At 37.5% G+C, this 25,586-nt stretch overlaps 5 protein-coding genes across 9 annotated transcripts in view; 2 read left to right on the top strand and 3 right to left on the bottom strand.

The window, feature by feature from the left end:
- The window catches only part of LOC104827337 (zinc finger MYM-type protein 1-like), a 4,617-nt gene extending 2,289 nt beyond the window's left edge, over positions 1–2,328 (top strand). The window contains exon 3 of one of the 2 annotated variants that reach the window (XM_010560509.1): positions 1,432–2,328. In XM_010560509.1, coding sequence (XP_010558811.1) covers positions 1,432–2,199 — 768 coding nt within the window. In that variant the 3' untranslated portion in view covers positions 2,200–2,328. Of the gene's footprint in view, positions 1–207 lie in introns of both variants that reach the window. The other variant, XM_010560515.1, reaches the window with a different exon arrangement.
- Positions 2,329–2,480: 152 nt separating this feature from the next.
- LOC104827351 (probable beta-1,4-xylosyltransferase IRX14H) lies at positions 2,481–4,875 on the bottom strand. The gene is made up of 3 exons (XM_010560527.1): positions 3,990–4,875; positions 3,257–3,814; positions 2,481–2,983 (listed from the first exon to the last, which is right to left on the bottom strand). Exons 1-3 carry the CDS (start codon positions 4,730–4,732, stop codon positions 2,752–2,754), a joined length of 1,533 nt encoding a protein of 510 aa, XP_010558829.1. The 5' UTR covers positions 4,733–4,875; the 3' UTR covers positions 2,481–2,751.
- A 1,169-nt stretch (positions 4,876–6,044) lies between these two features.
- Positions 6,045–7,345, bottom strand: LOC104827326 (protein IRX15-LIKE). Its single transcript, XM_010560498.2, has one exon. The coding sequence runs from the start codon at positions 7,194–7,196 to the stop codon at positions 6,243–6,245; it is 954 nt and encodes a 317-aa protein (XP_010558800.1). The 5' UTR covers positions 7,197–7,345; the 3' UTR covers positions 6,045–6,242.
- A 1,791-nt stretch (positions 7,346–9,136) lies between these two features.
- LOC104827303 (kinesin-like protein KIN-4B) lies at positions 9,137–16,700 on the bottom strand. 4 transcript variants are annotated; one of them, XM_010560480.1, is made up of 24 exons: positions 16,292–16,700; positions 15,574–15,720; positions 15,338–15,487; positions 14,827–15,071; positions 14,245–14,432; positions 14,026–14,150; positions 13,641–13,677; positions 13,462–13,553; positions 13,224–13,331; positions 13,028–13,141; positions 12,778–12,871; positions 12,574–12,686; positions 12,336–12,434; positions 12,014–12,244; positions 11,845–11,925; positions 11,676–11,747; positions 11,445–11,538; positions 11,345–11,376; positions 11,119–11,216; positions 10,938–11,036; positions 10,551–10,766; positions 10,246–10,411; positions 9,981–10,139; positions 9,137–9,882 (listed from the first exon to the last, which is right to left on the bottom strand). In XM_010560480.1, exons 1-24 carry the CDS (start codon positions 16,427–16,429, stop codon positions 9,667–9,669), a joined length of 3,114 nt encoding a protein of 1,037 aa, XP_010558782.1. In that variant the 5' UTR covers positions 16,430–16,700; the 3' UTR covers positions 9,137–9,666. The 4 variants fall into 4 exon arrangements, with proteins under 4 accessions (XP_010558782.1, XP_010558789.1, XP_010558765.1 ...); XM_010560487.2 differs by having other exon boundaries at positions 9,981–10,136; positions 16,292–16,698; XM_010560463.1 differs by lacking the exon at positions 16,292–16,700 and adding an exon at positions 15,879–16,119.
- Positions 16,701–22,057: 5,357 nt separating this feature from the next.
- Positions 22,058–23,352, top strand: LOC104827294 (ethylene-responsive transcription factor ERF010). The gene has a single exon (XM_010560451.2). It carries the CDS (start codon positions 22,519–22,521, stop codon positions 23,050–23,052), a length of 534 nt encoding a protein of 177 aa, XP_010558753.1. The 5' UTR covers positions 22,058–22,518; the 3' UTR covers positions 23,053–23,352.
- The last annotated feature ends 2,234 nt before the right edge of the window (positions 23,353–25,586 follow it).

The raw sequence follows: 25,586 nt of genomic DNA, 5'->3' as shown, positions 1-25,586 counted from the left end.
TATCATCCTAATCAAAGAGATGAGATACGACGCAAATATTTGATTAGGGGACCTTGTCAACCACGTGGTCATGACTTTCCAAAGAAGATGATAGGGAATAAATTGAGACGATTTAATCCAGTCTGGTTTGACCAATACGCTGATTGGTTAGAGTATAGTATAAAGAAAGATGGAGCATTTTGTTTGTGCTGTTACTTGTTTAGAGAGCAAATTGGGAATGATGCTTTTGTGACAGATGGGTTTTCTAGTTGGAATAAGACCGAGAGATTGAGCGCTCATGTGGGTGATGTTAATAGTTTTCATAATAATGCACGAAAGAAATGTGATGATTTGATGAGGCAAGATCAATCTATCGTGCATGCTATGCAGAAGCAAAGTGATATTATGAGAAACGAGTATCGTATTCGGTTGAATGCCTCGATTAGTTCTTCTAGATTTCTGTTGAAACAAGGGCTACCGTTTCGAGGTCACGATGAGTCAGAAAATTCTGATAATAAAGGAAATTTTCTGGAACTTGTGAAGTATACTGCAGAACAAAATGATATTGTGAGTAAGGTTATTTTGAAGAATGCTCCGGGAAATAGTCAGATGGTTTCTCCAACAATACAGAAAGATATTGCACAATGTTTTGCAGAACAAATAACCCAAGATATAATTCAGGAGATTGGTCATGATGTATTTGGGTTGCTGGTGGATGAGTCTAGTGATGTTTCTGATAAGGAGCAGATGGCAGTTGTTTTTCGTTTTGTTGATAAGAACGGAATAGTGAAAGAGAGATTCATTGAGCTTATTCATGTGAAAGAAACATCTGCTTTATCTCTGAAGTCTGCTATTGATTCCTTGTTTGCTAAATATGGATTGAGCTTAAAACAAGTTAGAGGACAAGGGTACGATGGAGCAAGCAATATGAAAGGAGAATTTAATGGATTGAGATCATTGATTTCAAGAGAAAGTAGAGCAGCATATTATGTCCATTGTTTCGCTCACCAACTTCAATTGGTCGTTGTAGCAGTTGCAAAGGAACTCTTTGATGTTGGAAACTTTTTCGATATGATTTCACTTTTGTTGAGTGTGGTTGGAGGTTCTTGCAAAAGAAAAGACATGATTCGAGAAAGCCATAGAATAAAAGTGAACGAAGAAATTAATAATGGCGAGATTAGTACAGGAACTGGGTTGAATCAAGATATTACTTTGCAGAGACCTGGAAATACTCGTTGGGGGTCCCATTACAAAACACTGTTGCGCTTGGTTGAGTTGTTTTCTTCTATCATTGAGGTGCTAGAGTATGTTGAGAATGACGGTACAGATACAGTTAAAAGACGTCAAGCCTATGGTCTTCTCAAATATTTCCACACATTTGATTTTGTGTTCTATCTACAACTGATGTTACTCATTCTAGGACTCACAGATAATTTATCAATGGCTTTACAGAGAAAAGATCAAGACATTTTGAATGCCATTTCGTTGGTAAAATCTACAAAGAGACAGTTACAACAACAAAGAGACGCTGGATGGAATTTGCTTTTAGATAATGTGTCTTCTTTCTGTGAGAAACACAATATTGAAATAATCAATATGGAGGAAGATTATGTGGGTTCAAGGAGGCTAAGGAAAAAACCCAGTATAAGCAACTTGCATCACTATCAGATAGATTGTTTCTATACTGTTATGGATTTCCAGCTTCGAGAATTCAATGATCGATTTGACGAGGTAAATTCAGAACTGCTCATCTGTATGGCAGCTTTGAGTCCTATTGACTCATTTCGTGGGTTTAACATGCCAAATCTTGTGAAATTGGCTGGATTTTATCCAGATGACTTCAGTTTTTCGGAGCAAGTATCTCTTCGACATGAACTGAGTATCTACTTCGACAATCTGATGGAAGATGACAGATTTTCTAATTTGGTTAATCTTGGAGATCTTGCTCGTCTTATGGTGGAAACAAAGAAACATCTTTCATATCCATTGGTATACAGGCTTTTGAAATTGGCATTGATTTTGCCTGTTGCTACCGCGACTGTTGAGAGATGTTTTTCATCGATGAATTTTGTGAAGACAGCTTTGCGCAACCGGATTGGTGATCAATTTTTGAGTGACTGTTTGGTTTGTTTCATTGAAAAAGATATATTCCAGACAGTTACAAATGAAGCTGTTATGGATAGATTTCAAAAAATGAAGACTCGTAGAAATCAGTTGTAAAATATAAATATTTTTATGATAATACAATTTTATTATTTTTTCTATCATACATAATACTGTGCCCCCGGTATAAATTTTTTCTGGATACGCCACTGATGCCATGCCACGGCCTTCACCATTCTCATACGCAAAACGAAGGTTTCTCTACATGATTTAGCACGTTTTATTTTTTGCAAAGCTTCGTTGAATACGAAAAATTCGTACAAAGTATTTAAAGTTTTCGATTGAATTTACCCAAAACTCCAACAAAATACACTGTTGTTTGCCTGAGGGGTTGGAAGAAACAAAAAAGGGTCTCGCCATGATGATTGATTGGGTGTAATATATTATTACAAGAGGAGTTTCCATTTGTCTTTTTTTGGGTACGCTCTGAATCAAAGGATCCAACTAAAACCCTACGATTTTCTATGTATACGATGAAAGACCAAAACCCATCACCATGTAACAACGGTTTCGTCCTTCTCCAACAAGTTTTTTTTTCTTTTTGGGAAAAAAATATGAATGAAAAATTTACCTATTTGGCAGTTCCGCTGTGGTATATCTTTTGTTTCTTCATCTCATCTCCTTGTTCTTCTGGGTAGATGTCGACGAGAGTTGGCTGTTAATATGGAAGTGATCCATCTTACTTTTGGGTTTTGATCCTCGAAGCTTCATAGATCTCCTTGATGTGGACGATTTGATGATGGGGCCTTCTTTGATGGCCACTGGGAGCTCTGGTGCAGAGTCCGGCCATGGGGTTCGCTTTGATGGGATCGTGATTTCCAGTGGCGGGTTGATGATCCATCTGCAGATGCATACAGGTCAAAGAAAATATATCAAACTCTGGTTATTGTGATTTAACATTTGATAATAGATCTGAGGTGCAATCACTGATTTACCTCTTAGGTATGTTTATGACATGTTATAATCTCTAATACATCTCATCTCTCTCAGTTGATAAAGAGGAATGCTACCCTTCTTTAGGACTTGCATAGGGAAATGATCGAGTATCGAACTGAATGCTCTCCTAGAGAGTTTGTTTCAATGGTGTGACACTATGGAGAAGGGGGGAACTTACCCTGGCGGGAATTTGCTATCGGCACGAGCTTCAACCCGAAGCCACCAGAGCAGAACTTGGCGGCCACAGCTTCCAAGTGGCTCCACCATGGAAGGATCCTTTACCAGAGACAAGGGGCTATCTATCTCTTCATTACCCTCCAACAGCAAGTCAAGATCCTTGACCCATGAGGGCTTATCGTCAACATCTTCCTTCCATAGCATCCTTGAATTCAAGACAAACCCAGACCATTCCAGCCTGCCAGGCATTACAGCCGCTTTGTCAACGATATGAACCGCACTTTTCCCGGCATAAGGCTGTGTGTCGAAAGAGCGCCACCCAACCAATTTATCAGAGGCGTCACAGCTTGGACCTTGGACTGGCGAGGGGTGTTCTTCCTGCTCTCCTTGATTCATCAATGCCGACAATTCATCTGCATTGCCCGAATGGGCGAGTATTCCGACAGAGACAGCACCAAACCATTTGACATTTTGAATCTCATCGAAAAGCTCCATGCTATGAATGTTACTGTCATCAGCAAACACAACAATGCCATCCAATCTCTCCTCCCTCACGGCTCTGCTCTCCAATCCACAGAAAAATTATTCAAGCCAGTCAGATTCCCATTATGCTAATACGATTTGCAACCACAAAGCAGAAACAGAACTTAAAACACTAAGGCAGCCCATCTATCACCAATAAGAACAAAACAAATGGCTGCAGAGGAAGCTGGAGAAAGGTTCTGACAATTCACCTCAGAGCACGAAGCCGCATTTTGATCTCTGATTTATGGCGATCATCCCACGTATTCGGCATTCTCTGATCGAAGCCAACGTGAATCGTCCTTAAGCCTGACTTCGCGATGATGGAAGCCGTCTCGTTGGTGGTTCCACCGGCCTCGACCACGATCCACACCACATCGTACGGCACAAGCATGACCGAGTGCATAACGCCGGTAAGGTGAAGAGCCTGGAACGTCCGTACATACGTCGGCGTCACCGCAATCACTGTCTTTGGGCTCTTCACACCGAACAACAGCCTCTGCTCCTTCTGCACTCTCTCTATAAGCTGGTGCGCTCTCATGACCTCGACCGGGTTCGGATGTGGCCACGGACGGATCCGGATCCCCTGCCTTCCAACCACGACTCTAGAGTTCGGCGCCGTCCGGTTAGGCGAGGATTCCAGGTTCCGTAAAGTGGAGAGCGCGTCAAGAGGCCTCAACAGCAGCTGGCCGCCGCCGGCACCGGAAGACCATACCGCCGTCGAGTAGAAATTAGTAGCGGAAGCGGAGAAGAGGAAGAAGAGGACTATTCGGGAGAACCGGAAGCCTAAAACCAAGCTGACCAAGCAGCAGATGCCATGAAGAACGAGCCAGAACACCGCCGACGGCGACTTTCCGGCGCCGACACCGTCGGAAGAAGGATCCAACGGCGGCGACGATCTGAAGCTGTTGGTCCGGCGGTTCCAGTAGCTCTGCGGGAACACAGAAAGCTTCATCTTCTCTCCCTCTCTCCTTCCTGCTTCCGTGAGAGCAGAGGAAATTAAAGGAGAAAATCTAACCAGAGTTTTGATTTAATCAAATGATTACTTGGCATTTAAGCTTTTGATTCTGCAGCCTAATTGCAATTCTGGTCCAACGAACATCTTTGGAAAGCGAAATCTAAAAGGAAAGCAATGTCGGATTTAGAACCAATTAATTTTTAACTACCACATTGAACCGCATTGTATTTAAGGAATAAAATTCTAATTAGCAGTAAATACTCTCTCTCTGCAGGTACATTTTGGGTTCTCAGGTACATATACACGTGGCGCGATTCCACTGGACGATTGAGGAGCCGCAAAGAATGGGTGTCTGATTTCGCCATCGAAGATCGAGGATATATGAAGATGCAAATTTGATTTAAAGAGTCCGTCAAATTTCATATCGTCAACGTTTTTCTTATGTCGACAAAATCGCGAATGGGTAAAAAAAAAGACGAGCATTTTTTTATAAAAAAATTATTACTAAGAAAACAAGGAAGACATGGCGTTAACGTCGTCCTGACCAAACGGTCGAGTTGGGTGAGAAGTCGGTCCAGATTTTGTTGTCGACTTTTGGCTCCATCCATCACCCGAATGACCTTTCGATTCCCTTTAGATGGAAGCAAAAGCAACACGAGATTCTCGCCTTTGAATTCCTTTTCTAACCTCCTACCATTTTAATTTTCCATTTTCTTTTCTTCCTTTTATGATGTTATAATAAAAATATTTAATTACCATTTCACGGTTCGAGGCGTTAAATATGATACATTTGATTTTGCAAGAGAGAAACCCATGCTTGACCGGGGGCCCAAGTTACAACTCGAAAAGAGGGACGTAATAAACTTAAAGCGAAGCCCGACTTAGGAACCATGTGAAGCCCATTAAGGCCCATTAAGACCATCACCCTTTCCACCAAAAGGACCATATATATAGTCTATAGAGAGTTTGCGTCATGACCAATGCGAAGAATTTGTGTAAATTTTTACCAAATTTTATAGGATTTTACAAATTTGTGCATAGAATTGTGCAGTCGCCATATCGACTATGATGAAACTAGCATAAGATTTGACAGAGTTATGAGATTTTCGTGAATAAGTGAATTTAGACAATATGTTATTTTCGTAATTAACCATAACTTTGTTTTCCTTAAATATTGTCCTTTCTTCAATTTACGACTTATATAAAACAATTGAAAGTTGCCGTTTTTCATCCCAAATATATCTAAACAGAGAGAAAGGCTATACATATTTCAATGCAATGTATGTATGTATGTATGTATGTATGTATGTGATATTAAAAATATATATATTTTCCCATGAAATCCAAAATTACAATAACATTTTGAAGAAGAAGAAAAAGTTATTTTTTACAAACTCGTGTGAAAGAGCATTGCTGCGTCATCGCTCGTCATCAACTATTACATACATAGAAAAAACACCCTACCGACTTGATTGTTTATTTAAGGAAAAGACAAAAGGAAGCTTTCTTATTTAGGCGAAGAAGAACTGGAACGTTTTTTGTTTCCGCGACAGAACTGCGTGCTGTTTTTGTCCATCCTATCCAGCACGTAGTGCGCAAGCATATCGTTAGATTCCACGAGATTCTCCCGGCAAAGGAACTCGACGCCGCAAAGCCTCTCGACGTCCCTGTAATAGTCGTGGACGAAGACATGGGTCTTCGGGTTCCCGCCTTTTTTGCTCCGGGAAAGCACCGCCGCCGTGAAAATCGACGACATCCGACCAGGTCCGTCGTGTCCGTTGCCACGTGGCCCGTCGACGAAGATCACGTCCCAGTCAACATCGTACACGTGGTTCGGCAAGTCGTTGAGACCCAGCTTGCAATCGGAGAAGAGGAGGTTCTGAACCGGTCGGCACTCGTTACGCGCCGCCTCTTTCGCCGCCGAGACGAGCTCACGCGCCTCCGTGGCCTTTGTCGTGTACTGGACATCGAACACGTCGATCTCCGGGTGAAGCTCCTCGAAGTACGCAGCGTAATAGCGGTTCTCCTCGACGAAGACCGTACGGCCGTTGTGGTTGAGAGATTTCCAGAGAAGGGTCTCGTGGGTGAGGCCGAAGACGAGGAGATTGCACGGCGGAGCGCAGCGGCGGAGCACGTCGGAGATGGATTTCATCTCTCCGTAGGACATGTGGAAGCTGTCGTTGGATCTCGACGCGTAGTGAAGCAGAGCGTTGATTACGCTCGTCGGGAGCTGGGGGATACCGGTGGTTGCGGCGGCTCCGGCGGATGTGACGGCGGCGACGGAGGAAATGGCGGAGGGTTTGGAGAGGAAGGAGTCTCTGGTGTAGAGTAAGGTGAGGAGGAATGCGATAGTGAAGAAGGAGACGAAGGCCAGAAGCCATAGCCGATTCGTGCTAGTCTGTTTCTGTATGTAGGGATGAAGAAGAATGAGCTTCGTGTTGTTGTTCCCTCCGTTCTTCATCTCTCTCTCTCTCTCTCTCTCTCTCTCTCTCTCTGCAGATTCCGGCGTGGAGGAAGACGAAGGATGAACCTGATCTTCGAAGGGAGACGGAGGGTTTGATTTAAAAAGGAAGTGTTGGGTTTTGTGAACAAAAAGCAAATGCTCATTGGTCACATTTACAATTCAACATTATAATTATATATTAATAATACACCATATCTCTCTAGAAGCTTTATTATTTAATTAATGGGATTTATATAATTTTATTCGATATTTAAAGGTTATAACTTACAAGATTTCTGAAAGGCGACGTTTTTCTAATACGACGGGACACTTACATATGTAATTCACGAATCTGTTACATATGTAGTAAGTTATGTTTGGATTTTTCAAATTCAAGTACCTAAACTATTTAAGTAATAATATTCATATGGTTGGTTAGGTCTGCTATGGTTTAGTTGCTAACCATTTTTCTATTTAGTGATTTGTGGTAATTTTATTATCCGATTAAGAGGAAATTGATGGGATTACAAAGCAGGAACATGAAATCATAAAAAGAGTTTGGATCCGCTCCAACGTTAAGGGAACAGAAACTCAAAAAAGTAATGTGCGGACCGTTTCTTATGAAACTCAGTTGTAAAAGCATGAAACTTAAAACAAAGATCCATCAATGACATGTAATTATTGTAATTAATCAGACGGGGTTAATTAAAGCATAATTTAATAAGGGATTAGAGGGTGGTTGTTGTACTGTACATGCATGGAGCTGGTGAATGGAGAAGAAGAGAGAGAGATTTTTTGAAATTTATGGGTCAGTGCAAGTGACCCTATAACTAATTACAGACCAAAAGTCCCTGTCCCTTCTTATTCTTCTTCTTATATGGTTTGGTTGCTACGACACATCCCAATATGTTAAAGATTCATTTCTATTATATAGTATTAAAAAAAATGAAACACAATATTTTATTGAATTAGAAGAGGAACCGATGGATTATGACGACCCAACTTAAAATATATTATTGTAAGCTATACACATACACATATAATTATTTATCACGTGCTGATAAACTTGATTTTCTCTTATAAGTCTGATTAATTATCATCCGTTTCTTTTTCTGGTTATATCATCTGATTTTGAGGGATTTTGATTAAAGTTTGACTTATTTCCCCCTAATGGTAAAGTTTGGGAAATTTACTATTCGGTCGGAATTTCAGCTTTTCGTTTGTTTTCTTTATCAGATTGTAATAAGTTTCTTTTTTCTAAAGTTGTTTGTAGATTTTAAGTTACCCATTGATTCACTCCACAGCCACTGGGTAAATGAACAGGAACGGAACTTAAAATATCATTAAAATTATTTTGAATGTGAAAAAAACGTTTTTGTAGGATGTATTTTTTTTAAAAAAATGATGAAACCGCTTCCATGAATTTGGCACGTGCGATTAACGCGAGAGAGCAGCGCGTGGAGCACATCATTTAATTAACCCAAAAAGGCCCAATCGTAAGAAACCCAAAATGAGTTCCATCAGACACCGAAGCCCAACACCATTCAATATGAACCCAAATACTAAAGGATTTGAGGCCCAAATTATGATTCATGAATTTTTGCAGCGTAGATCCGAATAAATAACGTTTTCTTATTGTTTTTTTTAATCATTTATACACATTTAAGTATAATTAAATTTTTATCAAGCCTATCTTCCGAATAATTCTTTTTTTTTATAGTTAAATGTGTATACTTCAATAAACTTGGAAATAACTTGGAAATAAGACGATGTTAATGCTGTATATTTCATATTAAGATTTTGTGTTTAATATCAGTTTTCTATTTCATCCATGATATCATCCAACTCTAGCAATGGAACAAAAATGGAGGAGCCAGGGGACACTGACACATTTTGTCTGGTTTGTTATATTATCCACTTTCTCCCAGACAAACGAAACCGCATCTGATCCATTCTCGTTTCCTTGTGGGACCCAAATCTTAAAGATGTTCCATGAAATTACACCTTTATAAAATTCTCTCCCCCTCATCTGGTAATAGGAGGGCCTAGAGCCTAACCATTGCGAACAATTTTCAGCAGGTTTTCTCTCTGTATCTCTCTATCTATACAGCAACGATAATATATTCTGTTTGACAGGGAACATGCAATAATCTCTGGTCGCCCATCAACTACCCAAAAACTGTGTTCAGGAGCACATGATGAGACAAGATCCAGGAGATAACTTGTTCCACAAGTAACCGCTGCTCCTTCGAATTGATGGATATCTCATCCCATAAAACGCCATTCAGATCCGTTTTCTGTTTCAACCTTATGTACAAAAAAAGTTCCTGCACCTGCGCCCTTCTATATATATATAGCCTGTGAGTATCAGAGGAAAGCACATGGTGTTGATTGCTTACCAGCAATAACGTGTGATCTCTATCCAAAACAATCTCCCGTTCATCAATGGCGGAGAATACTGATGATGATGATGATGATGTCATGGTCATCACATCACATGAAGTGGTGGGTGAGTACGAGGCTTGAATCTCATGATGGTCTCGTCACTGTGCTTTATCCACTCGGAGAGTTTCCACGGCTTCTGCCATTTCCATTTAAACTGGAGCAGCCACTGGTGATGGCTCCTCTTCCACCTCCATAGTCTGCCACTTTGTCCTACAACCCCCGCCATTTTCTTCACTGATGACTCTCCCATCGGTACCATCTGTTCCCAAAAAACACACACACATTTTTGGTTTGAACTGGCAATAAAGGGAAGAAAGACAACTGATTCAACAGCAAGTAGGAAAGAACACAGCTCACCTTTCTTGTCTGGTCAAGGAAAGCTGCTGATTCTCTGACAGAGACATTGACAATGCCTGGCGCAAATTTTAGGTGCTTTGAGGCTGGAAAAGATGCCGGAGATCGTGGGCCGCTACTGTCATCCGCATAGCGTCTCGATGAGCAGTATGAACTCCCCTGCTAGAGTGAACTTCAGCTTTTAGGAAATGTATAGAGATGCATGTGATAACAAAATGCAAATTCAAGGTTAAAAATTGTGAGGATGATTAGCATAAAAAAATCCAACCGAAGAAGATGATGTGGCCAGTGCAATCGACACTGTTTGCTCTCTCATCTTTTGCTCTCTAAGGATCTCTCTTCTCTGGACTTCGCTTAGTCTCAACAGACCGTTCAGTTCGTTCAATTGGTCCTCCATCTCTTTGATGTCTTTATCCTTCTCCCAAACTTTGCATCTGTTTTTCATGTCAAGTATTTTTTTCACAGAGGAGTTGTATTGGACAATGTCTACTTACATATGCACAAAAACATTCTCCCGACCCCATTTTTTTAATTGAACTTTAGACAAGAGATGTTATGGTTTCATTACATTACCTTGCTTCCGCAGCAGCATTAAATATATATTGAAGCAGAAACTTAGCATTTGCCATGGACTGAACTTGTTTCCACCGTGTCCGAGCATTCACTCCATGTTCCTTTTCTTCTGCTTCTGAGAGTTGAGAGCCCATGGCTGTGAGAGCATTTGATGACACTTCCAGCATGTTCTCAAGAGAAGCTATTCTCTCCAATCTTGTGTTCGATGACGAAAATCTAATATGTGGAGAAAGAAAAAGGCAGGTGAGAAAAAAAATCCATGTTCAGAGAGTGAATCAACTACAGTACTCCATTGCCGGAGCATGAATAGCAAGTGACATCAACACTGTAACATCCTTGCTCGATATTGTGTCGAAAATAAGTGGAAGAGATAGCCACCATCCGCACCTAGTTTGTATGCTTTTCAGCCGATGAGGACTCGGCATGCTTGAGGCAAACTCCATCTCTTGTTTCAAAGCAGCTAACTCTTCAGCCAAAGCAGTTCGTCTAGAAAATTAGAGCAAATTATTTCTAAGAAATACCTTATAGAAGAAATTTGCAAACGGCAAATAAAGTCTTGAAGACGCACACTTGCGCTTGCTTCTCGTACTGAAGACGAACTTGATGTATTTTTACCATAACTTCTAGTTCATTATCAAGCCAGTTCTGCAGATTTTTGTCATCCATCTGCCAAAAGTAGGACGGTTAATACTTAGGATGGAAAAGCTGAATTTAAATTAGAATATTAGGAGGTGCCTTCTAGTTTTCGAAAGATTAGGTTACTGACTCACAAAAGTACCTCAGGAAGCATTTACCTGTCCATTAGGTTGTTGACCATTGGCATTCACTGTAAAAGGAAAGAATGAATCAGAATCCTGAAAAAAAACTGGAACCTGCATTTCGGGATAACTTTACCTGAAATACCACGTGGTGATGACTTGCGGGCTTCCAACAGTTCTTTAAGTTTCTTGGTAGCCAAAGCTGCTTCCTCCGTTTTTCTCTGAAGAACCTGCAGAACGTTATGATATGTTCTCTTCAAGAGGTTCAGAAAGGAATGAAAACCTTTGACTCTGTACTTGTTCTGGCTAATTCTTCTACATTTTTTCTCTCAAAGCTGAAAAACGCATATGTTTAGTAGTAGCTTACCATTTTCTGACGGCGATTTAGGGCTTCCAGTTTGAGTCTTTCATGTTCAGTCCTTCTGCCTTCTTTCTTGAGCTGCCCAAGAAAAAATTGAAAAGGAAAAATCGTGCAAACTTAAGGTAAGTACTATAAATCAAATTTGAAAAGGAAAATGGTGGTGAAGGTCAAGAACCTGCAGCAATTCTTTCTCCCGAGAGGCTTTCCAATGTCGAAATTGTTCAGCTTCCTGTTTCATCTTCTGTTGCAATTGAACCTAGATTTACAACAAAAAAGAACAAACGGTAGTCTATAAGACAATGTATTACGGTAATATGATAGCTGCAACCTGAATGAAAATCAACCTTTTGAGCCTTAATCCATTGTATATCAGCTTGCAAATGTTTCGCTGCCTCTTCACTTTTTTGTTTTTGTTTCAAAAGCTCAACTCGGTTTTCTTGTTTCTTCTTGAGATCTAAAATCTGTGCCTCAAGTGCTTTTAGTTTTTGTGCATGATTATCTCGTGCGCTAAATGCTCGCCTATCAGAACTAGCAGCAAATGCCTCAACTTCAGTCAACAATCGATCTCTCTCCATCTGTTTTCGTTTTATACAACCAAGGTAAAAAAAACAAAAACAAAAATCGAAGACCTGAGAATGAAATAAATGGAAGAATATTTCGTTTCACCTGCACAACTCTTTTCTCTTTCTCAAGTTCCATTATTTTCTTCTCGAAGTGTTCCTTGACAGCTTCAGTTCCAACTCCTCCATATACTTTTATCGCAGACTACACATGTAAAAGCTTCCAACTTAAGACAGAGATAAAATGATAAGTTTGTCAATGGATCCAATCCATTTGTTTGTCAATTAGTCCTTTCCCACTGTTCATCAATTAATCCATGAAATATAATTTTTAATGTTCAAACCTCTTTCTGCTCCAGACGTTTATTTAGTTCGCTTAATTCTTGATCCATACTATTCTGTCTAACTGCATGTTCCCACTCTTTTGCTGCTGCAGCAATATCTCCGGAATTTTCACCTGTAGTCAGGAAAGATCTCGAGATGAAATCCGAGCAGGAGAACGCAAATGCATTTTATGAAACAAGTTTCCAAAAGGCAATGTCCAAGACCTGATGTTGCTTCACTCATTTCATAATCCAATGAACCCATACTCTGGAAGCCCCTTTTGAGCCCATCATCTTTCACAAAAACAATGCCACTTTCCTGAGAAAGAATCAAAGAACATACGATCAGGTAAACAACCCATGTTCCCAGCATTGAAGATCATCACCATATTAATCTATCAATGAGTGACCAGAAAAAAGAAAGTTTATCAACATAAGGGAAGAGATTACACACAATAGTCTATAGAGAAATTACCTGTGCATCAATATCACAATACCCAATAGTAGCTTGTTTGCTGCGATATATGTGAAGTTCTCGAGAAAGCTCCTCATTGGCAGTCTCCAGTCTCATAATTCTTTCACGGAGGACCTTTTCAAACAGGAAAGTACCTTATTAGTGCAGATGAAAGAGACTTTAACCTTTTCACTGAAGTTGAGCATTAGTCATGTACCTGCACTTCATCTGATGTGGCTTCCCCACGAGAACAAAGTGCAGCCTGTAAATATTGTAGCTGTTGACGCAACTTTTGCATCTCACTAGATATTACATCTTTATTGGCCTGTAAACCAAAATAAGGAAATCTTAGCTCTTACAAATGCTTACAGCTTTTGAACTTTCCTAATCACATTAGCTCGTGATGGAACTTCAATTGACAGAAAAGCTCATTAAAAATAGTTCCCGATCCTTACAACAAGTTTATTCTGAATATTCCGAGCACGATTTGCATATTTGAGCGTGTTCAGAGTTTCTTCAGCATTGACATCAGCAGGACTGATGCAAGCTAGAAAAAGAATATACATGGAAAAGATTCAGTTGAATATTTAATTGAGATTTCTGAGAATAAATTGGAAACCAATTTCACTGCTACCTATCATGACTGTTTTGCTATTTCCACCAAGAGAATCCTGCAAACAATGTAAAGGACATTTATATAAGATACCTTGAAAAGAAGGTAAGAAAATTAAGTGAACCCCATAAGAGCTCCATTGTAGGAAATCTTTTCATTGAAAATTCTGTCACACAACGGTTTCCCTATATGACTGTATAAATGGTCTAGTACTTATTCCTTGAGAATGTTGGAAAAACTAAATGCCTAGTAGAAAAATTATCTCTGGTTGTGCAACCAAAAGATCATATCTCTATATAGAATTCTGCAGCATTACACGATGAGCTTTTCAAAAAATTACCAGAGGTGTAGACATGGTTAGTAGTGTCACGTATCAGAAGTACAAAAATAGAAATGTAAATATAACCTGCAATAGACGTGTCAGTTTGCTATCACGGTATGGAACATGAGCACTTTCTTTCCGCTTTTTGTCATCCCCAAGTGCACTGATGACATTACCAAGTGCAAGAAGCCCCTTATTAATGTGGATTCCTGCTTGAAAGAAGAGGCTAGGTTTAAATGAAATAGTCAGGTGGAAAGACAACATCCTCTAAAGGCATGTGGATGGAAAGTCAGTTCAGCCAACCTTCTTTCAAACGAGCACCATTTGAACCTGTCCTTTTAGCTCTTTCAGATCCAGCAAGATCTACCAAATGAAGCTTGGCACAGAAATATTCTTCACCCATATCCTCATCCACGTTGTCATTATCAGGAGAGACTGAATGGACTTTACGCATCTGTTCTAAGGTGATTGTGAAGATGGCATGGGACCGACTTTTGATATCATACAGAACAAAGTCAAGTACTAGGATATCAGGTCAAATCTGATCAAATGGTGTAAGCACGAAATAAACCTCTTCTACTTCTAGGATCAATCAATTGCATACTTGTGTCTGGAATATATATACAAAGAAATCTAATCTAATATAGGATATAACAACGACGAAACGAATGGTTCCCGATGCAAGAATCTGTCAAATCTAAGTATGTCTCTCAAATATTCTCACATCGTTGTAACATTATTATTATTATTTCATTGAATGTGTTTTGTCAACATTTAAAACATCTATACGCTTTAATATAAGGGAGGCAAAACTATGTAAATTCTATGACACTTCTTTAATTCTTATAAAGGTTGGATATCAAGCTAAGGTGTATACGTTCTCACCTTGATTGATTATTCATATTTGTTCTCCCAGTTGCCCGGGTCAGAGACCCTTGCTCCAGACAGGCAGCCATTTCTTCTCGAGTAGTTACAGAAAGTTCAGTTGCTCCAGATAATGTAATTACTCCATCAGATGATTCACGAATTTGTACAGTAGACTTCCCAGAAACAATCTTTCCAGATTGTCCATTGGCCAGTTTGTTAGCACGCACACCATCCAGCAAGTCCCTCACTTCTTCTTTCAGAATCTACAGATTGAAGAATGAGTTAATATCCAGTAAGATTTCAACTGTTACCAAAATTCTTATGGTTAACTTCCATTGACAGATAGATTGAGTTGTGGAAGCATTTTTCACAAGAGTGACAGCATCTGAGTTCTACTTTGGTAAACAGGCTTGTTAAAACAGAGAAGAGAGAAATGGGCAACTGTTTTGCATTCCGCAAGTCATATATATTGGAATGCGAAAGAAATACCAAATCGGACAGATTTCTGCATAGAAGAAGCTGAAGTTACCTCGATGAAAGAAACATGGAGCTGGAACTCCGTTTGATGCTTCACTGTATCAATCTTGCTGAACAGAGCATTCATAGCTTGAGGAATCAATCCACATTGATTACCATCTTTAAAGGCAGTCCCCATGGTGTATGTTTTGCCAGATCCTGTCTGCAACATTCATCTAAATCAATGACCAAATACACGAGAAAAAGCAGCCAAATCGAACCTTGTAATACTTACAAAAATGGGTTTACCTGACCATAGGCCATCACGGTAGCGTTGTAACCATGGAACAAACCATCAACAAGAGGAGCAATGCATTCTTCAAACATTGAGGAAGACGGAGAACCGCTACTTCCGTAGACAAGATCAAATGTGAACGAATGTGAACCTATTTGCACCTGCACCACCATGAAATTGGGCATTTCAAGTAAGGTGCTTGAACATCAGGGTTGAGCAGGTAAATTATCAAAAGAACAAGACTTTGGTGATTGACATCAATCCACAAATTCAATGAATATCAGAATATCTCAAAAATAAACCATTCCATTTCACATACGGCTTGCCACCATGGAATCACAAAAACAAGCAAACTGATGAAAATTAGCCTCCAACCCATTATAGTTCTGCGAAAATGATTTCCTCTCTCTCTCTCTCTCGCTTCAATTTCTTTTCTGGGAAAGTTTTGACCCAAGTACATAGCAGCACTAGCCTCCTTCATTAACTTTACAACCATAGGACAATGCCCCAAGAAAAACAGGGAAAACACCACGAATTCTCACGGAGAAAGAGAAAATTAATGTATGGTGTCAGAGGTCGAGGTGGAAATCAATCCGGATCCAGAAAAGGAGTGAACAAAACGACAGCGTTTCAACCGCACCCTCAAAACACACAGAGATCCGGAGACGACGGCGACGAAGAGACTCGACCGAATCCGAAGGATTCAGCAACAGGCATCAAGGATCAACTCACCTGAGGCATTCCCGGAGAGACGGTGACGCATTCTCTGCAGCCTTGAGCAATCTCGTCTCCGATCAACGGGCGCACGTTAACCGCCACTTTAACGGAGCAGTTTTCCGGCGACGGCGAAGGAAGCAAAGAAGGTCCCATGGGAATAAATCTCCTCCGCGTTCCACGATTGGGTGATGAACAAGGAGATCCAGAAGAAGAAAGGAGAGAGGTATCCGGGAATGGGGATAGTGGAGGCGGGAGAGGGAGAGGGAATGAGAATGAGAGAGAAACAAACAGAGGAAGAAGAAGAAGAAGAAGAAGAAGAAGAAGAAGAACAGGTTATAGAGTGGCTTTGCTTGTTCTTCAGCTGCAACAGTACCGAGCCTCGCTTCCTTTGGAGGAGGAAGAGAGAGAGAGAGAGTTGCTTGGTAAAACATACGAGGTATTTTTTTTCTTTTTTCCCGTTTTACCCTCCATCGCATGACTTTACTCGAAACGAACCCCAATTTTATTTTTATTTTTTTGAGGCTCATGGTGTGAATAATAATAACTAAGATTATTGTTCTCTTTTTGTGAGGTTTATATTTTTTTTAACCAAAAAAAAATCTTGGGCAAACATGTCAAGATATTAATAATAATAATAATAATAATAATAATAAGACAGGCATGAGGCAACGACAAGAAAAATGGGATGAGTGATGGACTCTCTTAAAAATATTATTTTATAATGGATTATATCCATCCTAACTACCTTGATTTAAATTATTTAAGAAATAAATAAATTGTTTTATAAAAAAAAACTAATCTTTTCTTCACTTAATAAGATTTAACAAAAGTGAATATATGACGACGTCTACATGTTTATTGGGAATCATAATTTTGGGAACAACATAATTACGGAATATAATAAGCCACAAAAAAAATTAAAAAAAAAGATTATGGAAGGTAGTGTCTGATGATGAAGACAAAGACGCGTGTGTAAAAAAGCTCGATGGTTCCAAAGGAAGGCATTAAATGCGAAATTGTTTATATATCCGAAACATACAAAAATAAAGACATTTGGTCGGGACGCTGGCGACGGTTACTCTCTCTTTTCTGCGCGGGAAACTTATTACATTTAATTAAAAAATAATAAAATAAAATAAAAAACGAGAGCGATTGGACGGAGAAAACACACAAATGCTCTCTTTTGGGCCTTTATTGGGCCCTACCTCACATGTCTCGCTTCAGGCCTCAGTTGCCCCACTTTCTCTTTTTATAATTGGATGTATTTTCCTTTTCCAATTATGATGATTAATCATGACATATTAATACTGTAATTTCATAACCTTTTTTTTGGATTATGATGAATAATCATTATCATCATCATTATTATATAGTCTATATATGTATGTGAAATAACGATGGGCGATGAGCTTGTTATATTCAAAACGTAATAAATAATGCGGTGACAAATGTGCCCACCAATCCCCAATCAACGATTCAATTGTATTAAATTTAAAATAAATACACTGAAAATGAAAGTGGATGTACTTTGTACTAGAAAATAGAAATCACCCTTTAGATCTGATTCGTGATTTTCTTTGAATAAGATAATCATACGAGCCAGGTTTTTATATATATAATATAATCATATATGATTGCGAGCGCGTGCGTCCACGCGTGTGTTTGACCTACCTTCTGTTAATATTTATTGCTATTTGTTATAAATAATTAGCATACTAATAATAGAAATAAACATTACTTTGAATGGCCACGTAAGATATTATTTTTATCATTCAGTGCGCTCAAATGAGCGTCGAGCACGTTTCATAAATCAATTAATCGGACATATTTTCTTGCAAAAAAACAAATGTAGACAATGACAACTTCAAATCAAAATACGAATAATTAGGTATTAAAGATGGATTTTTTTTCTGTGTTGGATTTAACAATTTAAGAAATTTCCGTTAACAAAAAAAAAGAAGTCCATGTTTTGATGCCGTGAACGGTTTTTTTTTTTTGATAATCCGGAAGTTCGCTGGGTCTTTGGTCCGACTACATCTCCCAGAAGATCAGTGAAACCCAGGTGAATGCCTCTCCTCACGGTTGTTGTTGTTGCCCTCCTCGTTTTATAATAAATCTAATTTATTTTTAAATTTTGGCTTGTAAACTAATAATACTGCGAGGCATGAAATGCCAAAAATAAATTATATGCACCTAACTTTGATGTTGGTTGTTGTTAGAAGCTTGATTTTCAAGTTTATGTTTTCTGTTTTAGCATATTTGATTTAATAATACGATAATATATTATATCCCAATTACGTTTGGCGTCAAAAATGAAAGAATCCTATGCAAATAGATTCCAGATTCTGTGGACTCCGTATTTTCCTAGTCCAGAATTTGATGCCCGTAAGATGGATCCATGGGAACTATATAATATAATCAAACTAGTTATTTTCTTTGCTATTGTAATTATTGAATTACCTCCTAATGGCGCCACAACTAGGGGTGGCCAATTCGGGTTTCGATTCGGTTATATCCGGGTTCAATTATTTCGGTTGTAGAAAGATTCTAACCATTCGGTTTTTATATAAATTTTGGTTCGTTTATTTTTCGGTTATTTTCGATTTGAGTTCGGTTCGATTTCAGTTTTTTTGGATTTAAAGAAATCATAACCGTTCAGTTTTGATATCGGATTTCGGTTCGGATACGGATATATCTTATTTAATTCAATTCAATTCCGTTAATAATAGAAATGACCATCTTACCCACAGCTAAGTAAAGTAAACTGCTAGACGAATACGAGATAAGGATAAAATGGCATATTTGGACCGACGGTCCACGGGGGTTCGTGCCGAAAGCGTTATGCTAATTTTGATTAATGATTAATCTGACAAGTTCATGAATCAGTCAGTTTCACGGACACTTTGTTGTCAAATCAATGCATACATTAAAAATGATGGAGAATAATAAAAACTTCCATGACTTTGTTACATTCAATTAATGTAATTATGAGTTTAGTAATCATCGAATGGAGTTTTGATTGTTGTAGAGTGCACATGATTTGAAAACAAATCCATTTCAATCTGACTTTAATTAAAATTAATTATGTATTTTTTAAATGAATTTTCAGGTTCAAATTTCATGAGACAACATCATATCATGAAACAAAAAAAGAGAAGCATATTATATTAGGTCTATTAAAACCCAAGGTATGAAGCCCATGTAAACGACGCACACTTACAAGGCCGATATATGGGCCTTACGGCAGGCCCACTATAAAGACCTTTTTCAAAAGAATTTAATTATGAAAAATAAAATAAAAATGGCGGATGTTTGCCATAATCCGGATGTTGGTTCCTTTCTGATTTTACCTCTAATACCATAATCCATGGAGCGATGTAATTCACCACGTGGCATATGAAAATGTTTTCTCCTTTTTTTTTCAGATAATTTTGTTTTCTTATTTAGTGGGAAAAAAAAACAGTTAATCCCTATTTTAATTATAAATAAATTCCCTCCACTTCTCGATTACACAACATATATGATTTTAATGAAAAATTCAAACGTTATTAAATGTCTATTAATTTCCAAATATTAAAGAACATATTAAGGTATATAACTGATTGTATAATACATAATACGATGTGGTCCATTCTATCTTTTTGTGTTATTTTTTTTTCCGTGGTAATTGGCACCATGTTCACGTGCCAACTGGTTCACAGCTAAAAAAGCTCATTATTAAATTTCACATACTTCAAAATAACAATAATAATAAAATTATTGTAATCAGTATTTTCTGTGTAATTTATTTTATTCTGCACAATATATTTTACAGGAGTCGGACAGGTTTTTCTAACACCAATATGATACAGTATTATTATTTTTTTTGTATTCATTGATTGGGTCTTTTGCGTGTCACAAGTTACGGAGGGTAAATCATTGGTCCAAACTTCATTATACAGTTATTATTACATATTACTAACCGTATAAATATACTGTATACTATATTAATATATATATATATATATTTCAATGATAAAACATAATTTTAGTTTATTTTATTTTGAAACAAATAATTTCATGAATCCACAACTCGAAATTCTTTTTTTGGTAAATACAACTCGAAATTCCTGAAAACAACATACAGTGTTTATTTATTATATGAAAATGGGTCCGTCCCGGCTCGCTGGTCAATAATATATTCTCATGATTAATTAAATTCCTACGTGTATATATACGCTCGAAATACAATATACACAGATCCATATGCGAGCATCATGTATAACTATTTTTTTCTATAATTAAAAAAAGCTACGTGCTTTTTAATTAATAGATTTTAGAAACTCATATACAACGATTATAAATATAAAATAAATATCCAACTCAAAGGTTATACATTGATTAGAATAATAGCAAATATAAAAAAATAGTTGTTTTTTTAAAGGCTGATTACTATTATATTATATATACATTATGGATATTATTGCGTGCAACCACCTCATCTAAATAAAAACTACTCGAAACTTTATTTGGTGATCCACTGCCCATTATACGACAAAACAAATACTATATTTATATATATCATATAATAATTTATTAAGAAAGAGATCATTAATCGACGGGTGAAAATCATTAATTATACTTGTCGACGACGTGATCCAAACACCACACACACACACTATATATATATATATATGTGTGTGATTTACTAGCTCACTACCAATGTAAATATATAATTATGCAGAAAAGTGTAACTATTATCTTAATTTGTATTTACTATTATAAAAAAAATTTGAGATTAGTTGTGGGATCTAAACTTCATCATAATACGATCTAAACTTATAGTTATATAAATATGATAAAAGTCATTAAAAAGTAAATCATTATACCAAAAAATCTAGTATATTGATTTGTATTACTATAATAACAAAATCGGTATTACTCATTAGTGGAGTCTAAACTTTATCATATAAATTGTAGATATATAATTTAAAATTTATAAATATTATGAAAATAAGAACAAATCAAGTTGTCGGACTAAACATCTAACAAGAGAATGTTAATATAATTGGCATAGTTATCATAATCATTGTTATTATGAGAATAAATTGTTGGATATATGATTGCTAATTAAGTTAATTGAAAATGAGCCGTCCATTACAAAAATAACAAAATATAATATGATGGATGGGAACGTGAGTGAGGCCAGACGAAGATACCGAAATCATCCCTGCGAGATCAAAAGGCATTTGAAACACAAAAGGGGCAAAAAGGACAATGCATACTACGTGTCGTCATTGGCGTAGAGATAAAGTCAATTCCTAAACGGTATCCACCGACCTACCTTCCGTCGATGCGTACACATTTCATATATATGTACACACACATCGTATTTATAAATATTATATTATTTAAATCATACACATCGTAATCGTAATAACATGGTATGCTACAAAATGGTCCTCACAGAAAAAAAAAAAAAAAAAAAGAAGAAGAGAGATTCCTTTAATTAATATCGAAATTTGAAGGAAACCATTTCCGAATATTAGCTACAACATTTTAATATTGCTGGATGTGAATAGTTGCAAATAAAAATACTATACTGTTGTGAAATGATTTACAGTTAGTTTCTTATGTGGACATATAATTTAGGCATCGTGTGATTGAGATTATTGTATATAACTATATTTATTTCCATCAATAATATAAAAATGAGGAGGTTTATTATAACTTCAAGTTTTTTTCTTGTACTTTTAATGAATTCAATTTCTTGTAAAGGAAGAGTGTTTTAAATTTATGACATAAATACAAAGCGTATGTCAACTCCACCACCTCTTCATCCACCCTTCAACTTGAAAGGTTTCTGTTCCATTAAAAAAAAATCAGAGAGACACAGCTTTCCAATCGACCGAATACCTTTTTTTTTTGTATTTGATTTTTTATTTCCGGCTTCTTCTCTCCCATTTGATGATTATTCCAAACAAACACACCTCCATGGGAGTGTTTATCTTCTAATTTTTACCAAATCCTCTTCGTTTTTTTGTCGGTGAATTTGGAATTTTCTCCTCTCCCCCATAATCGTATAATACCACCTGCAATCTCTCTCTCTCCCCTCCGACATCCTTATTCTCTGTCATAAAAACCTGAGCATGTAAGAGTCTCTCTCTCTCTCTGTACGTATAAACCCAGATCGAGAAATCGGATAATCTTGCAGACCCAGTTTGAAAGCCAGAGACTTTGGGACAGAAGCTCGTTGGAAGGGCATGGAGTGCAGCGGAGGAGGAGGTGACGTGGCAGGTACGAGGAAGAGGGAGAGGCCGTACAAAGGGATAAGGATGAGGAAGTGGGGCAAGTGGGTGGCCGAGATTCGGGAGCCGAACAAGCGGTCAAGGATCTGGCTTGGTTCTTACTCCACTCCCGAGGCGGCGGCTCGCGCCTACGACACCGCCGTCTTCTACCTCCGTGGGCCCACCGCTCGCCTCAACTTCCCGGAGCTCTTGCCCGGCGACAAATTCTCCGCCACCGAGGACTTGTCGGCGGCCAACATCCGGAAGAAAGCCACCGAGGTCGGAGCTCAGGTGGACGCCCTCGGCTCCTCCGTCCTCAACACGCGCCACCGTGTGTTTGGTCAGAACCGAGACTACGGCCTCCACAACGACAATCTTCCTCGTGATTTTCAAAGCCACGGTCACAACGACGAGGACGAGGACAAGAGGTTGAAGAGTGGAGTTGGGCGGGTTGACTTGAACAAGATACCCGACCCGGATAGCTCTGATGATGATTGGGATACCAAATAAATTTAATCTTACAAAAATCAAAGAATCAAAGAGAGAGAGAGAGAGCAAAATCTTCTCTCGTTTCTCCACTCATCTCTCCGTATGTGTTGAAAATTTCTGAATATTTTTTAGGGTTTTTTTTTTTCTCTCCTCTGTTATTTTGCAATTCATCTATTTTTCCCACGAGGATTTTGAGAATGATGGAACTTTATAGGCAATTGAGAAGCAGCCCAATTGTATATTATCATGTCGAATTATCGATCTTCTCTGTGTTCTCTAGTCTCGATTTTTTTTTACTGCATGCAATTTGTGTTCTTACTATATGCACTGCCTCGACTGATTTGGTTACAATCATATTTTACGGGTTTGCGTTTATATTTAGCCGTTGGTGTTCAGTTCATATCGTCGTGTGGCGATATAGCCGATGTGCGGTACGGTATGTTACCGTCTATAATAGTGGCTAAATTAATTATACAAAAACTGATAATATTTACTTTTTATATTTTAAAAGTTTTAATACCGAGATTATATATATATATATATAGAAAAAAGAGACAGGATATAAAGGTGGTAAATGAAAGCAGACAAAAAGTGGCCTACATGCATGATTGATACAATATCAAGAGCAAGTTGACAATGCCTATCCACAATTTTTCAGTTATTATACAAACTTCTAAGATTGATAAGGGTTTTTTTTTTTTTTTTTTTGGATCGTCGGGGCGTTTTGTTTTCCGCCTCTCTTCTCTCTCACTTTATGTGGGCACCATTCAGATTTATATATGTTCCTTATGTTTTTTTTTATGTGACCTATTTTGTTACAAAGTTACAAAACTACAAACCCCTAATTAAATAAATTCCAATCTTGATATATAATTATTTGCTTGCCATTTATTTTAAATATGGACAAATGATGCATGTCTAAATGGGACATAATTAGGAGGACTTGTTTGGGTTTTTCCTTTATTTTTATTTTTTTTTGTATTTTATCTTTTTCCGATAGGTTTGTATCCCAAACTGGGTTTTCGTGTGGATCATGTCCCTTACCTTTTGGATTCGTTAAAACCACGTCCATACCATTTGTTTTTTGTTTTGTTTTTTTGGTAAGTCATTATCCTAAACCACAAGCACAAGCATCGATCTCAATCGATGCTTCTAATTTGTGGAACTAGTCTTTATTGCGAAAGCTATACATAGCAAAACACGAAGCATCATGTAAATGAATCACCCACCTACTTGTATGTGTGTATATATATATATATATTATATTATACGTATGTAGAGGCTATACTCCGAGTACTGGTTGATATAATAAAATATCTATTGAAGTTGATTCCGTGATGTGATGTGTATCATATCATCAAACGGGCGATTATATCTTTGATTATTTAATTGAACAACTTTGATACAAACCCAACTCAAGATGCCCTAAACGTTTATATGTATATGTGTATGTATGGAAAGAATGGAAATTAAAAGATACCGAACGAGCAAAAGAGCACAAGTTGGATAAATCCATCAAAGTGGAGAATGATTTGATGGGCCGATGGGGTGCGTTGTGTTCCCAATCACTGTCACATCGCTGTTTCTTGTGTTTGTCACTCCTCACTCATTTATTATTATTATTATTATTATTACTAAAAACCCAAAATTATGTGGATTCATACAATAAACGATAAATTTTATGCAAATGCAATTGAGTAAATGGGAGCAGTTGAAGCATTTGGACCAGTGCGGGCTTGTGTTTTGAGACGTGTTGCAGATAAACAAGGCTCAGGAATAAGGCCTTTTTTTAATTAAATGGGCCATAAATGGATTAAGACCTCATTTTTATGGACTCTTATGAGGCCCATTAATTGTAACAAAGGCCCATTCATAATGGGTTATAGGAGCCCTAACATCGATGCATTCGTTTCCGACACCTAGACCAAGCTGTCCACATCTGCTTATACTTGTTCATTAGATAATTAACCATGTTTGTTTTGGCAGTTGATTGGTAGAATTACGGTGAGATTAAATAACCTATATATATATATATGTTTTTTTTTATCTAGTTTAAGTTAGTATATAGTGTTAATAGAATGAATAAAATAAGAATTGTAGTCAAATGAAACTAACGTTATTTATTTCCATTCTTTTTTATTATCAATACAATAATAACAATAACAATAATTGGTTCATGATGATAGACCCCAGCTTGTGTGTTCTCTTACGCAATAATACCCCGATTACGAATTTGGAATGTACTTTATTGGAACATGTTTTGGATCCATTGGCCGAATAATCAAATTCACTTTCTTATTATAAGAAATGTTTCTCGGATAAGTATATAGTACCCTTCAATTTTAGACACCTTATGAGCCCTTTTAAAAGTTTTCACCAAAATCGGATCCTACCTAGACAGCCTCGCTACATATAGAACATAAAAAGAAGAATATATATATATATCTATATATATATATATATATATATATATATATATATATAGCCTTTCTGTATATATATAGAAGTATAATTCATACCTTTAATGGGGGACAACGCTCTTAATCATATTTTTC

The sequence above is a fragment of the Tarenaya hassleriana genome, unplaced genomic scaffold (assembly GCF_000463585.1).
Source record: "Tarenaya hassleriana unplaced genomic scaffold, ASM46358v1 Cleome10, whole genome shotgun sequence".
Classification (NCBI taxonomy): domain Eukaryota; kingdom Viridiplantae; phylum Streptophyta; class Magnoliopsida; order Brassicales; family Cleomaceae; genus Tarenaya; species Tarenaya hassleriana.
Note: the sequence above shows the minus strand (reverse complement) of the source record. Positions and strands in the feature narration are given on the sequence as shown.